The 12,481-nt window shown below is 28.9% G+C and overlaps 1 protein-coding gene across 2 annotated transcripts; it reads right to left on the reverse strand.

Annotated features, from left to right (window-relative positions):
• Positions 1-384: 384 nt before the first annotated feature.
• LOC117125962 (1,8-cineole synthase 1, chloroplastic-like) lies at positions 385-5,656 on the reverse strand. 2 transcript variants are annotated; one of them, XM_033273007.1, is made up of 7 exons: positions 5,406-5,656; positions 2,362-2,638; positions 1,890-2,268; positions 1,599-1,817; positions 1,269-1,407; positions 944-1,195; positions 385-782 (listed from the first exon to the last, which is right to left on the reverse strand). In XM_033273007.1, the coding sequence occupies exons 1-7, from the start codon at positions 5,616-5,618 to the stop codon at positions 456-458; spliced, it is 1,806 nt and encodes a 601-aa protein (XP_033128898.1). In that variant the 5' UTR covers positions 5,619-5,656; the 3' UTR covers positions 385-455. The 2 variants fall into 2 exon arrangements, with proteins under 2 accessions (XP_033128898.1, XP_033128897.1); XM_033273006.1 differs by having other exon boundaries at positions 385-848.
• Positions 5,657-12,481: the final 6,825 nt, after the last annotated feature.

Below are 12,481 nucleotides of genomic sequence, written 5' to 3' on the forward strand. Positions count from 1 at the left end.
TTGATTTCTTTGTCCAATTAAATAAGCCTTCTCTTTTTACTGCATCTACTTGTGGTTTAGTTCACTAACTGTGACTTCTATCATTGTAGGGCTGTTCTCTCTCCTCCTGCAAGTTTGGTAAGTTTGTCGACCTTTGTGTGCTATGTGCTTCTCCTCTCAAGATATTTTACCGGTTTTGTTCATAGTGCGGTAGGGTCTTAATTAGATTTACGGAATTATTGTGGCTAAGGTTAAACTGCGGAGGAAATAGTAATTTACCTTTTCATTGGATTTTGCTAGCCCTTTTTTTCATTGCACTTCTGTTTTGGAACATATTAGTTTTGTCAGTGTAGACTTTGCAAGTAGGCCGATTCAGTTTTTTTTTTTGTTCTTGTTAGCGCATAGTGAAGAAGTTGAAGCTTTTAATGATTTATGTAGTAAATGAGTCTGCAGAAATTAAGATTCTGGATAGGTGATTAGGAAAGAAGAGATATAACTTTGGTATTGGTGACTGGATTAACAACCAAGTACATGAAACGCTCAACGGTCTTGCCTTCTTCTGGACATCCATGACCATCGCCGTATTGATATATGCACTGCGCCATGCGTGCTACGTTCATTGCTGCTTCCACAAAACCTCGAGGCAGTGAAGAAGTTCCTGCCATTTTTGCCTCGTAGTTCATTTCTTCCCACGTGTCACAGATCATCTGCTGCACGTGTGCTTGTGCCTCTTCCTCCGTTGCTCCAGTCTCATGCATGTAACATTGGACTGATTTGAGAACGTCTCCTCTAGCCAGTTCATCCTTGCATAACAAGCAAACACAATCATTCGCTCGCATATGCAAAATAAACCATAGCCTAAAATGTGCCTGGACCAGTTACGTTATACGTAATTTAAATTATTTTGCAATTTTTAGTATACGAATTATCAGCGGCCTAAAGTTTTAGAAGAGATACTATTTACCGGCGAAGTTGCAAGGTCATTCGCTAGTCGGAGAATGGTGGCGGAGCAGCGGACAATGTCTTGTCGGTGTTGAGCCAATGTCTCCAAGATCTGAACCGAGATTTGGTCAGAGAAACCGCAATAAAAGTGGATCAATATCGTTTGGCCAGAAATTGAAATCCAAGCATTTTGAATGTATTCTTTCACGGTTGGTTTGTATCCTTTTTTGTACCACTTTGCTTCAACTAGATATGTTTTACATAAATCTGCCCACTAATTTTCACAAAAAAAGTTAGGTCAAAAGTAAACTAATTATTTTTAGTATTAAATGAGTATTTAAACTTACCGATTTTTTAAGAAAAGGAATAACGTTTATATGTTTATCTTTGAGAATGTCGCATCCAATGCTGTTGACTTCGTTGTACAAAATAAGAAAACACAACCTCATGTACTCGGGGAGCTCATCAAGACGATTTACATCCCAACTGCACACCATATAATACCATTGTTTTCTAAGTAGCGCATTTGAACCAAAAAATCCTTTATCATCAATATACCGTTAATTTCTTTAATAAAAAGCAGAGTTCAAAAGTATGGTGTTCATGAAAATTTGTGCATCAACATTAGTTAAATAGTTCTTTGAAAATTATAACTTTTTGAGTAGTAGAGTCCTTACTTATCAACCATGGCAGTGAAGATTTCAAGTTCTTCAAGAGTGCCATAAATATCGTAAATGTCGTCAATGGTTGTAACAAGTGCATTAACAATACTTATGATCCGTCGTGCATTTCCAAATTGAGGTTCGTATATTATTCCAACGGCCACAAAATAATTCTCGACTATTCTGTCTCTTACAAAGGGAAGATGATTAACCAAACATGTCTCCTTCCACCAGCTTTATATCAACAAAAGAGGGATGATTAGCAAAAGCAGCATATATATTGCTTATATTAATCTATGATATTACCTGGAAGCGTATTTGAGATCTTCTTGATGAGCAATTTGTACAATATTGAAATCGATTTTGGCAAATTCGATCAAGACAAGATTCGTGTCATGTTTCTTCTCGTACGCATCTATGTACCACCTCGTTTCTAGCCTTCTCATTCTCCAATGGTACGGCATTTCTAGAGCATGAATTGCCTTCTCACGTACCTCAAGGTTACAAGTTTCACCATCAACAAATTTTCTTATTTGTTCTGTTGCAAAAGGTCTGATGACTTCACGCAATTTAATATCCGATTTCGTGGAGAGGTATGACGCTTCATACAGTGATATGATACTATTTATATCGTCACTCTTGAACGTTTCACTTTCTATTTTGTCGATTATCACATCAAATATATCTGAAATCAATGGTGTAAAAACGGTTCTTTTAGATTTATATTTATATATACACATGTATTCATTTTGTTTTTATTGAATATGAAAATACTAACCTTCTGATACATCAAAACCATGTTGTCTAAGAAGTCGGAATTCGAGGGCCGTTGCATGTAAATCTTCTTCCTTGACACATTTCAAGATGCTTCTTCCATTTTGATGATGAAAATCCATTAAAATGTCATTTATTTCTACCTCAAAATGATATGAAACCCCTAGTTTTTGCAATTCGTCGATGAGTTCTAATTGCTCGAGACGACTCTTTGTCTCAACATCAAGCATTTTCCTCACTTTTTCCTTCAACAAGTCTCTGGCTATCACTTTTTCTTCTTTCTGTATGCATCGTAATGTTGATAAATCTTAAATACTATAGACAGTGCCGGTCCAATATTTTTGGATGCCCTAAGCAATATGTTTTTACATTATTATTTTTTTTGATTTTTTTTTTGTTTTAAAGTATAGAAATACGTCGAAAAACAAATGCAAAGAAATAAAATAAATAAATAAATAAACTACATCAAAACCACAACTACGCTCATCCAAACTGGGTAAGTTTGAAACTAGAAACTTTTTTGTATGTAATATCAACATGTCTTTATAAGTTTTATTTGATATCATATATATATATATATATATATATATATATATATATATATATTAATAATGGGAAACTCGTATAAAAAAATCTTTAAAATAACATTTACTAACATTTTAAACTTCCAACGTTTTTGACTATCACTTTAAACTCTTCACCAGACATACGTATCACAAAAAACTTCAATTTAACTTACTTGTTCATAAAGTCAAGAATGTGACCGGAATTATTCATTTACAAGTCAAAAGTCCTAAAGTGTCAGGTTTTAATTAAAAAATAAATAAAAGTAACTAAAAATAAATAAAATCAGAAAATGATTTTTACATGTAAATTTTTAAAAGTTTTTACATGTTCAAATAATCAATCAATATTCAAATAATTTATAAATTGTCTATAATTTAAGAAAATTATTTTTTTGAAGTGGGTGTAGTTATAAATTTAGTTAAAAACTCAAATTACTTGAATTTTTATAAGTTTTAAAATTTCTTAAGGCTTAATTTTTTTGAGTTTTATAAGTTTAATAATTTTACTTGATTTTTTTTTAAATTCGATTTTTTTAGTTATTCTTAAATATTTGACAATTTAGGTGATGATTGTTTCCATTAGTTTTTTTTTGTTTTAGTTTTTGGTTTTTATATTTTTCTTTTAGATTTTGGTTTTTAACTTTTTGATTTTGGTTTTTGATTTTCAGCTTTTGGTTTTTAGATTTTAGTTTTGATGTATTCTTATTTTTTTTTAAACACAATAAGCAATACATTGTTTTAGAATAATAAAATAAATAGTAATACAATATTTAAAAATTACCATTAAAATTTATCGAAATATAGTGGTTGTTATTTCAAATAAAAACATTAGCATTTTAAAAAATATTTTGTTTTTAAGTATTATACTAAAATATAATTAATAAAAGATCTATAAATTATAAAAAAATAATTTTTTAAAGAATTTTGAATTTTTTTAATAAATTTTATTACAAAATATATTGTATTAATACCATATTTTAAGTTGTATAATTTTTTAGTTGTTGTTTAGTGCGTATAATAATTATTTAATTATTAAGCAATTTTGTTTTTATAAATTAATAACTAATTGGCAACAATTAATTCTTAAATTATATATATTTATTTACAGATATGAAAGACAAATAAAATATTTTATTAATGTTCAAATGATAAAGTTTTTTATGGGAATTTATAGTTATGAAAATATTATTTATTTAATTATTAATTAATTAAAATATAGTATTTTATACAAAATAAACAAAATTCGTTTTTATATTGAAAAGTCATAAAAATTGGTGTTTGGCTTTTCTTCACAAATTGGCTGAAATTTTGAAAATCTAGTGTTCTTAAATTTTAGGGAATCTATTTGTTAAAAAACTTGATTGGCAAGTGAAATAGTTTTTACAAAAAAAAAAAAACTAAAAGCTAAAACTTTATTGGATAAAAATGGTTTTGACAAAAACATAAACCAAAAACCAAAAACTAAAGCAAAAACCACAACAAATCATCACCTTATAAAATTATTTGAATACTTTTTTTTTGGTTTTAGAAAGTTTAAGAACAATTATTTGAATATCTAAAACGTTTTTAAAATTACATTGTTTTAAAAAAAAAATCATTTTTCTAATTGTAATTTAATTGTCTGATTTATTTTTATTTATTTATTTTTATTAAAAACTGACACCATATCATTTGATCTGTAAATGAATAATTACGGTCACATTCTTGATTTGTTGAATAAGTAATCAAGTTGAAGGTTTTTAAAAGGCTTATGAGTGTGGGTGAGTGACCACTTCGAAGATTTTTTATGCAATTTTCTTTATTTATAATATAAATAACTAAAACTTTATACACTAATTCAGTTTCTTTAATGATTTTAAATATAATTTTATCAAATTAACTAAATATAAATTTTAGTCAAAATTATCATAAACATTTCATTGTAGTTAAAAATAATTTGAGTAAAATAATTTGAAATACAAAAATTTAATTTTAAAAATAATTTTATTTGATAATACAAATATTCTACATATTCATTAGTAAAAGTTCTATTAATAAGGATAATATTTTTCTTACAAATATTATTATTGTCAAAAATAATTATAAATTATATTTACATATCAATACTAACAGAAACGTTAAAATATCAAACTAAATAAAAATATGGTTTGCCCTCTAGACCGGCACTAACTATAGAAAGACGCTATTAGATGGAAAAAAAAATTATGATCTAGTGAGTAGTGACTATTAGTATTAGCATATATCCGCGTAATAATTTAGCAAAAAATATATCCTCGTAATACGATATCGTTTATCGTCTTAGACGCAAATATTTTAAATACTATAGAAATACTATAGAAAGACATGTTATTATTGATAAATCTTAAATACTATAGATTACCAAAAAAAAAAAAAATCTTAAATACTATAGAAAGATATGTTAAAAACAGCTTTATGTTCTCGTGACTAGTAGTAGCATATAAATCGTAAATATTTTTTTTACCGCATGTTCATTATTGATGGAGAGGAGATAACGATGGTCCCAAGGAGAAGGCTTATAGTTGCCGGAGCGTCGACTAAGGACATCAGCGGAAACATTCTCTGGCGTCGTTTTGGTCATGGATTTGCATACGAAACGTTTAGGACGATGACGGCAATTTTTGCCGGTAAAAGCATTTCGGAAAATAAGAGCTGAACCCAGACATAAAGTAGACATTGAACTAGAAGAATGTTCGTGCCTGAGAATACATTTACAGAATCGTTTATATAGAGAAGAGGTGTAACAAACTACAATTTTTAGGACAATTGCCAATTTTTTAATTAAATTTATTTTAAATACAAAATAAACATTTTTTAAAGGGCTTTCATATTAATTTTTTTTTGGATTTTATTTTCTTAATTACAAATAAATCTAAAAAAAAAGAAAAAAAAACACATGTACTAATAAACTAGTTATGGAATCTTTTTAGAGTATTTATAGTTCCATGAATGTTTTGGAGATATGTGGTAATTTTGGAGCATTTTTGACATAAAGTTAGAAGAAACTCGAAGCTGTCCATCAAACTAGTCCAAAGTCGACATTCAGAGTCAAACATCGATCGACGGATATTTCTTGTCGTCGATCGACAGTGAAGCGCGCAAGGCTCGATTTGGTTCCCAGTCGATTTATAGACCAATTTCCATAACAATTACAGAAATATCTCTAACCGACTTTAAACTAATATTTATGTGCTCTGCCATTGTTTTGGGCAACACACGCTTTCATACTTTTATCCTTTCACATCAAAACATATTTAAGGTTTTTAATAGTTTGAAGAGAAGATCCAAGACTCATTCAGAGCTTTGTATTGGAACTCAAGTTTTTCTATCTTATTCTATTAATATATCTTTTCAGATATTTGCTATATTCTGTTTTGCTATGTTTGAGTAGTCACCATTGTTAGATTTAGGATTTGAAGTAAGGTTATGAGGGATTAACCTAAACTATAGATACGCTAAGGTGATAAAGATTTACTTTAACGAATTGTTTGCAATGCTTGTGTTCTAGAATAGCTAAATAGAACCCTAAACTTAGGATAATTAGGCGCACGCGACGACATGGTCTGTTACCTGAATTAATTCCCTTGAGCTAGGATTAGTAGAAACAAGTGACAGCTGATTTAGTTAATGCTAGTGAACCTATCGAATAGCTCGCTAAAGCTTGCCTAAGGAAACATCAATCGATGCTAATCAATCGACGTTCAATGCATATCAACAAGCTCCAATTGAGATACAAGAATTAATCAATAGGATTTATTCACACGCGGAAGCTGGAATACTTTCTCATTAGAATTCAAGTTTTAGGATTGAAATCCTTAGTATCTATATCACTATAACCCTGCTTACATGAAATCATAGATCTAGCTATTTCTCATAATTGTTTACAACCTCAACCAATCAATCAACTGAACAACTGCCTTGTTTACCACTTCTCTTATTTAATTTACTCTGTTTGCCTAGCTTAATCATAAATTGATTCAGATCTATTATGTGTCTTAGCTCCTTGTGGATTCAATCCCTAAGTACTGTGAGAACCGAAATTCACACCATCAATTTCTTTAATCGGAAGAAAGTCAAGAAACCATAACTTTCCCTGAGGCTCCAAATTCTCTATAAGAGCCAACGAAAAGTGACAAATAAATGCAGAAAAATATGAAAAGACATCAAAAAGAATTTATACAAAAAATAGATCTTATTTCGAATCCATGTAAAAGCGTTGCAATCATTACTAAAGATTATAAAAGCTTTGGCCGCAAGAGCTGTCAGTGAGTTACCTAGTTCTAGCTACCCTAAACTTTAAACCTAATTGAGTCTCAACTCGATAACAAAAGAGCAAAAATATATGAAAAAAGGTTTTGATTGATTTCAAACTGAACCTTATGAAAGGCTACCCATGTACCCTTTTTGGAGATCAAGCCAAACGTAGTTCAATTGAAAGAGTGAACCAAGAAATCGAACTACTTGTGCAGGTTCGTCTAGTAATCGAGTGTCAGTCATAGAAACATAATGTCGAGAATAATGTCTAAAGTTTTTAAGTGCAGAGAGTTCTAAGAGTCTAAAAAGAATCTTTTTTTGAACCTTTCACCTTCGCGTCCCTTATACTGCTCTTAGGTCGGTTTTGGCTTTCCTTTTATGCCCTTGGGTCGAGTTTATCTTCTCGCGGAAAGATTCCATTTTACCGATATTCATGATTATCCCTTGAAACTTGACATTTATCTTCGAACTTGACATTTATCTCTTTTCGCGAATATTCGATAAACCATTATAGTGACTTTGGGCCGATTCTCGTAAAAAAATAATAAGTGGGCTTTTGCCGCGTTATAGACCATTTGGACTGTTTTGACTAAAACATTTTTACGTATATTCGGAAGAATTTCCTTTAGTACGATGTTGGTTTTACAAAATAGTGGAAACTAGGTTAAGATCCGCGCCTTGCGCGGGATGAACATTATATATATAAATTATTTTATATATTATATGTTTATAACATATTATGAAATAATAAATATATATTAAATAATTAAAAGTCATTATCTACTACTTATATAATTAAATTAGTATGAACATATAAATAAATTTTATAAATCAAAAAAATATTTTTTCTATTTGACATGATATATAATTAAATTTAAATGATAGTAACATATATATGACATATTTTAATATTAATATTTATTAGATGATGTTTTTTGCTCATATTTTTTTTTTATCATTTGTATCTGTTATAGCAAAAAGTCTAAATTAGTGATAATAAAATTTCACTGTGGGGATTAATGGTTTAAATAATTTATAATATTTTAAAAAATTAAGTTGTCAATATTTTTTCAAAATTTTTATCAAAAATTGTTCAAAGTAAATTTCAAAATTAAGATATTTATGTATTTTTATATGGCATATAGTTTAATTTAAAATGATACATATATTTATATATCTTTTATTTTTGATACTTATTAAATGAGACTTTCAACTTATATTATTTTTTAATTATTTGTATCATGTCATAACAAAAGTTTTAAATCATAGATCACAAAATTTGAATGTGAAACTTTTAGAAGTTTTAGTAATTTATACTCGTTTTTAAAAATTCCAAATATAATATATAAATATTTTTTTTAATTTTTATTATATGGTTACTATGATTGTTTAATTTATTTTAATAGCTTAAAATGAAACAAATATAATTATATTACACACTTATTTTTATCAAATCTTTATTATTCAAAATCATTAGTTGTTATATATACTTTAGCCACATTAGACAATTCCGTAATCTTATTTAAGGAAATAATGTAGCACATTAATAATGTATTTATTGTGGTTTAATAAAAAGTTTATTATATATTTAGATGGACCAACCTATTTCTCTAAGAATTCTAAGAATCATTCTAGTGATGACACGTGGCTATAAAAAATGTTACAATGCTTCTCAAATAATATATAGGGGATATATCGTATAGCCAAGAACCATGGTGTTAAGTTAACTGTTATCATTTTATACGATCGATCAGAACTTATAAGAGAAAATAAGTTTTCATTGTTTTTATCGTAAAGTTTCAACGGTAACTCCGATCGAGACGAAACAAGAGACAACTTGACCGAGACCCGAAGGGGGGGGGGGGGGGGTTCCAGAGACGAGAGTGCATGGTGCTGGACTGCTGGCGAATTGGCATGGTGCAATGGCGAATTGGAAGTGGTTCATCCAACTCGCCGAATAGCGAGTTGGATTGGTCGATCAAATTCGCCATTGGGCGAGTTGGATTGTCGATCCAGCTTGCCCTAGGGAGATTTAGACTCGAGTTATCCAACTTGCCTGATGGTGGTTCAGATAATGATGGGTTGGTTGTTTCGATGCTCGAGAATAGACTGTTCAAGAGATTGAATAATCTCTTCGGAGGAGCTTATCGCGTAAAAATACGAAGTTTTATTTTTTCGTATTTTTATTCTACTTTAGAAAGGTTTCTCGGGAACTTTTCGGTATTGATTACGTCATGAACGATTTTGACCCAACACAAGTACTACAATTGAATTTCTTATTTGAGAGAGTAAAATTCACTCCTTGGGATAATTTGAGTGATATCGGTCCTCCTCTGGTACGTGTGCAGCAGCGAAAAAAAATCAAATTGATGAGAAAGACGACAGCGTGAGTCCTGCGGTTATTTACTCCTTCATGCAAGCAGATGGTCTTACAAAGACTGTTGCATAGATGTTAAGTGAAATTCTGAAAGCTAAGACTATTGCGTAGATTAAGTGCAATTCTGAAAGCTAATTAACTGTGTGAGTTGTATCATCATATTTACTTACAAAATTTGTTTGACACATGAAAATTTTGCTACCGTACCGTGAAGTGTTCTTATGTTAGTGTTGTATAGGCAAATACGGTTATTGATTTATGCATTGTAGAATATTGCGAAGGTTCATGATAAGATATATATGTTAGAAGACATGTCTTATTTTATTTCAATATATGTTACATCAGAACAAACTAGTTCCATGATAAGACATATATGTGAGAAGACTCTACTAACAATAGCACTACGTCTCTAAACAAGGCAGTTTCACTAAACACAAATGTTATACTTACACCACAAAAATGACACCATTTCCCCTGAATTAACCATTTACTTATCAACCTGAAACATGAAGTATCCTGCTCTTTACCTATTTTACGTTCCTCTTCTTCAGCTTATTTTTGTTTTACACCGACGGCAGAGAACGTGAAAATACAACCATATAGACGAATCCTTCTTCGCGTAGCCCAAAATATTAGATCCTTATCAACCACAAAAATTCACTGCTTAATGCAAAGAGATATTCATACACCCGACTTAACATAGATAAAAGCCATGTTTGTGTGGATAGAGAGAAAAAAATGGTGAGATGGCTGAAAAAGAAAGAGAAACAGAGAACCAAAAAAAAAAGATCATGGGAGAAAAAAAATGTGGGAGAAAAAATATTGTTTACTAAATATTTAAGATAAATTTATAAATGATAATAACTGGAATATGTAAATTTCCATTTTTCGTTGTTTAGGTGGAATACATGAACAACATAGATTAGAACGATGACTAATATGTGGGATATATATTTTGTCACAAACACATCCTAAAGTTATAGCTAGAACAAGTTATGAAACATAAATAAGTTAAGTTAGGTCCTATAGTAAATTATACAACACGTATTCGAAGTAGATGTAAACCACTGATATCTGGCTATAATGCAACCGAACAAATTCTAACAAGAGTAGAATAAACAGAAAATTTTGTTTACATTGTATATCCAAGTTAAATAATTGTAATATACTTTGTATCCTAATTATGAACTTAACAGACTGTCAAAATGAATATTTTATGTTTATCTAGGATATAAAATAATATATAGTTTTTAAAAATAATCATATAGTTTTACTTATGTTTCTAATAATTTTCATATTTTTGAAATTTTAAAATTTTAAAATACTATTTTTTCACTACATAAAAGTAAAATATATCTAAAAATAGTCTAAAAAATCAAAAGTTGAGAGTGTTCCATTTTTCTAATTTTTTGTATTAAATATATCAATTGATCCAAAATGAAAAAAAGAAAAGAAAATAATTTATTACTAGGTCCGGAGCTGAAAAACGTGATAACATTTACGATCGTATGTAATGGTTGTAGTTGTGGATGCGAGAGTTTGCGGATCCTAGATCTAATCGTCACCCCCGTCTTATATCGTTATTATTTAGCCGACAAAGCAGTGGCCCCCTTTCGGTGGAGTCAGTCAGTCAGGTGAAAGAAGTGAAACCCAATGATTTTTTTTCTCTAAAAATGGGTATTAGAGAGATGTACATCAACCACATGTGTTCCTTTCTCAAAAAAAAAACCCACATATGCATGTGTTCCGTGTCGGGACATGCTTACGAAATATATTATTGCAATTGTCTGGGAAGCGTCCGAAATATATTATTGCAATTTCGTAGTCATCTTCTTCATTATGGCTCACATTGTTAACCATTATCCACAATTTCCAAGGCGAAAAAACTTTTTCTATTTTGCTTATTTCTCTGAACAATAAAACATCTATCTTTTTTTTTCTAGCGTACTAGAATACACGTACAAGTATTTTGCTAGTTTTTTTTAACAAGGAACTATCCTATAAAACCTATAATATTACATGAAATCAAAAATGGATAGGCAGAATCATATAAAAACGCAGAAATATTTTTTTAAAAATAGAAAAGCGGATATGTGTTAAAAGAGAATACATATTAAAAGTGTATATATATTATAGAAATATATAACTAAAATTATATGATTCAAATTAAAAATAAAGCATTTATTCAGTTATAATAATTTTAAATAATTTTATATTAAAACTACGAAAATACACATAAATTAAGTTTATAAGAAATTATTTTTTAGCATTTTTACTATTTCATAAATAATTGATGCAATATATTTGAACATATATGCTATATCTCTAATAAAAACTCAATTCATAAAAATAGTTTATAGTATTAATTTTAATATTTGCATATTTCTATATTCTTTATTTCATTACTATTAAATTTTAGATTTTAAATAAAAACAAAACATGATTTTATATTTTTATTTATTTATTTATTTATAACATTGTATTTTATTTTAATGAAATCGTGATTCCAAAAACGGAATTGTAAGTTTCCTACGTGTTTTTAAATATGATATTTTAGAAATATCTTGGAAGAGTTACACGAATTTTGCAGAATTAAAATTTTGTTTCTAGTATAAAATGCCAATCGCTACGTATTACCAAAAAACACCCCAATCGCTATATTACAAGAAATTTACAAACATAATTTTAACTAGACTTTGAACCGCGCGACCGCGCAGATATTTAATTTTACATTTTAATTTGTATTTGTATTTACTGTTATATTTGTAAATTGTAATCATATTACATCAAGTAATTTTACATTAAAATTTTTTTGCGTAAAATATAATTCAGATATTTGGTTGTTGACATGTACGTTCCGCATGGGTATTTATTTTGTTTTTATGGGTCAAATATAAGATTAGTTATCT

The sequence above is a fragment of the Brassica rapa genome, chromosome A06 (assembly GCF_000309985.2).
Source record: "Brassica rapa cultivar Chiifu-401-42 chromosome A06, CAAS_Brap_v3.01, whole genome shotgun sequence".
In the NCBI taxonomy this organism is placed as follows: domain Eukaryota; kingdom Viridiplantae; phylum Streptophyta; class Magnoliopsida; order Brassicales; family Brassicaceae; genus Brassica; species Brassica rapa.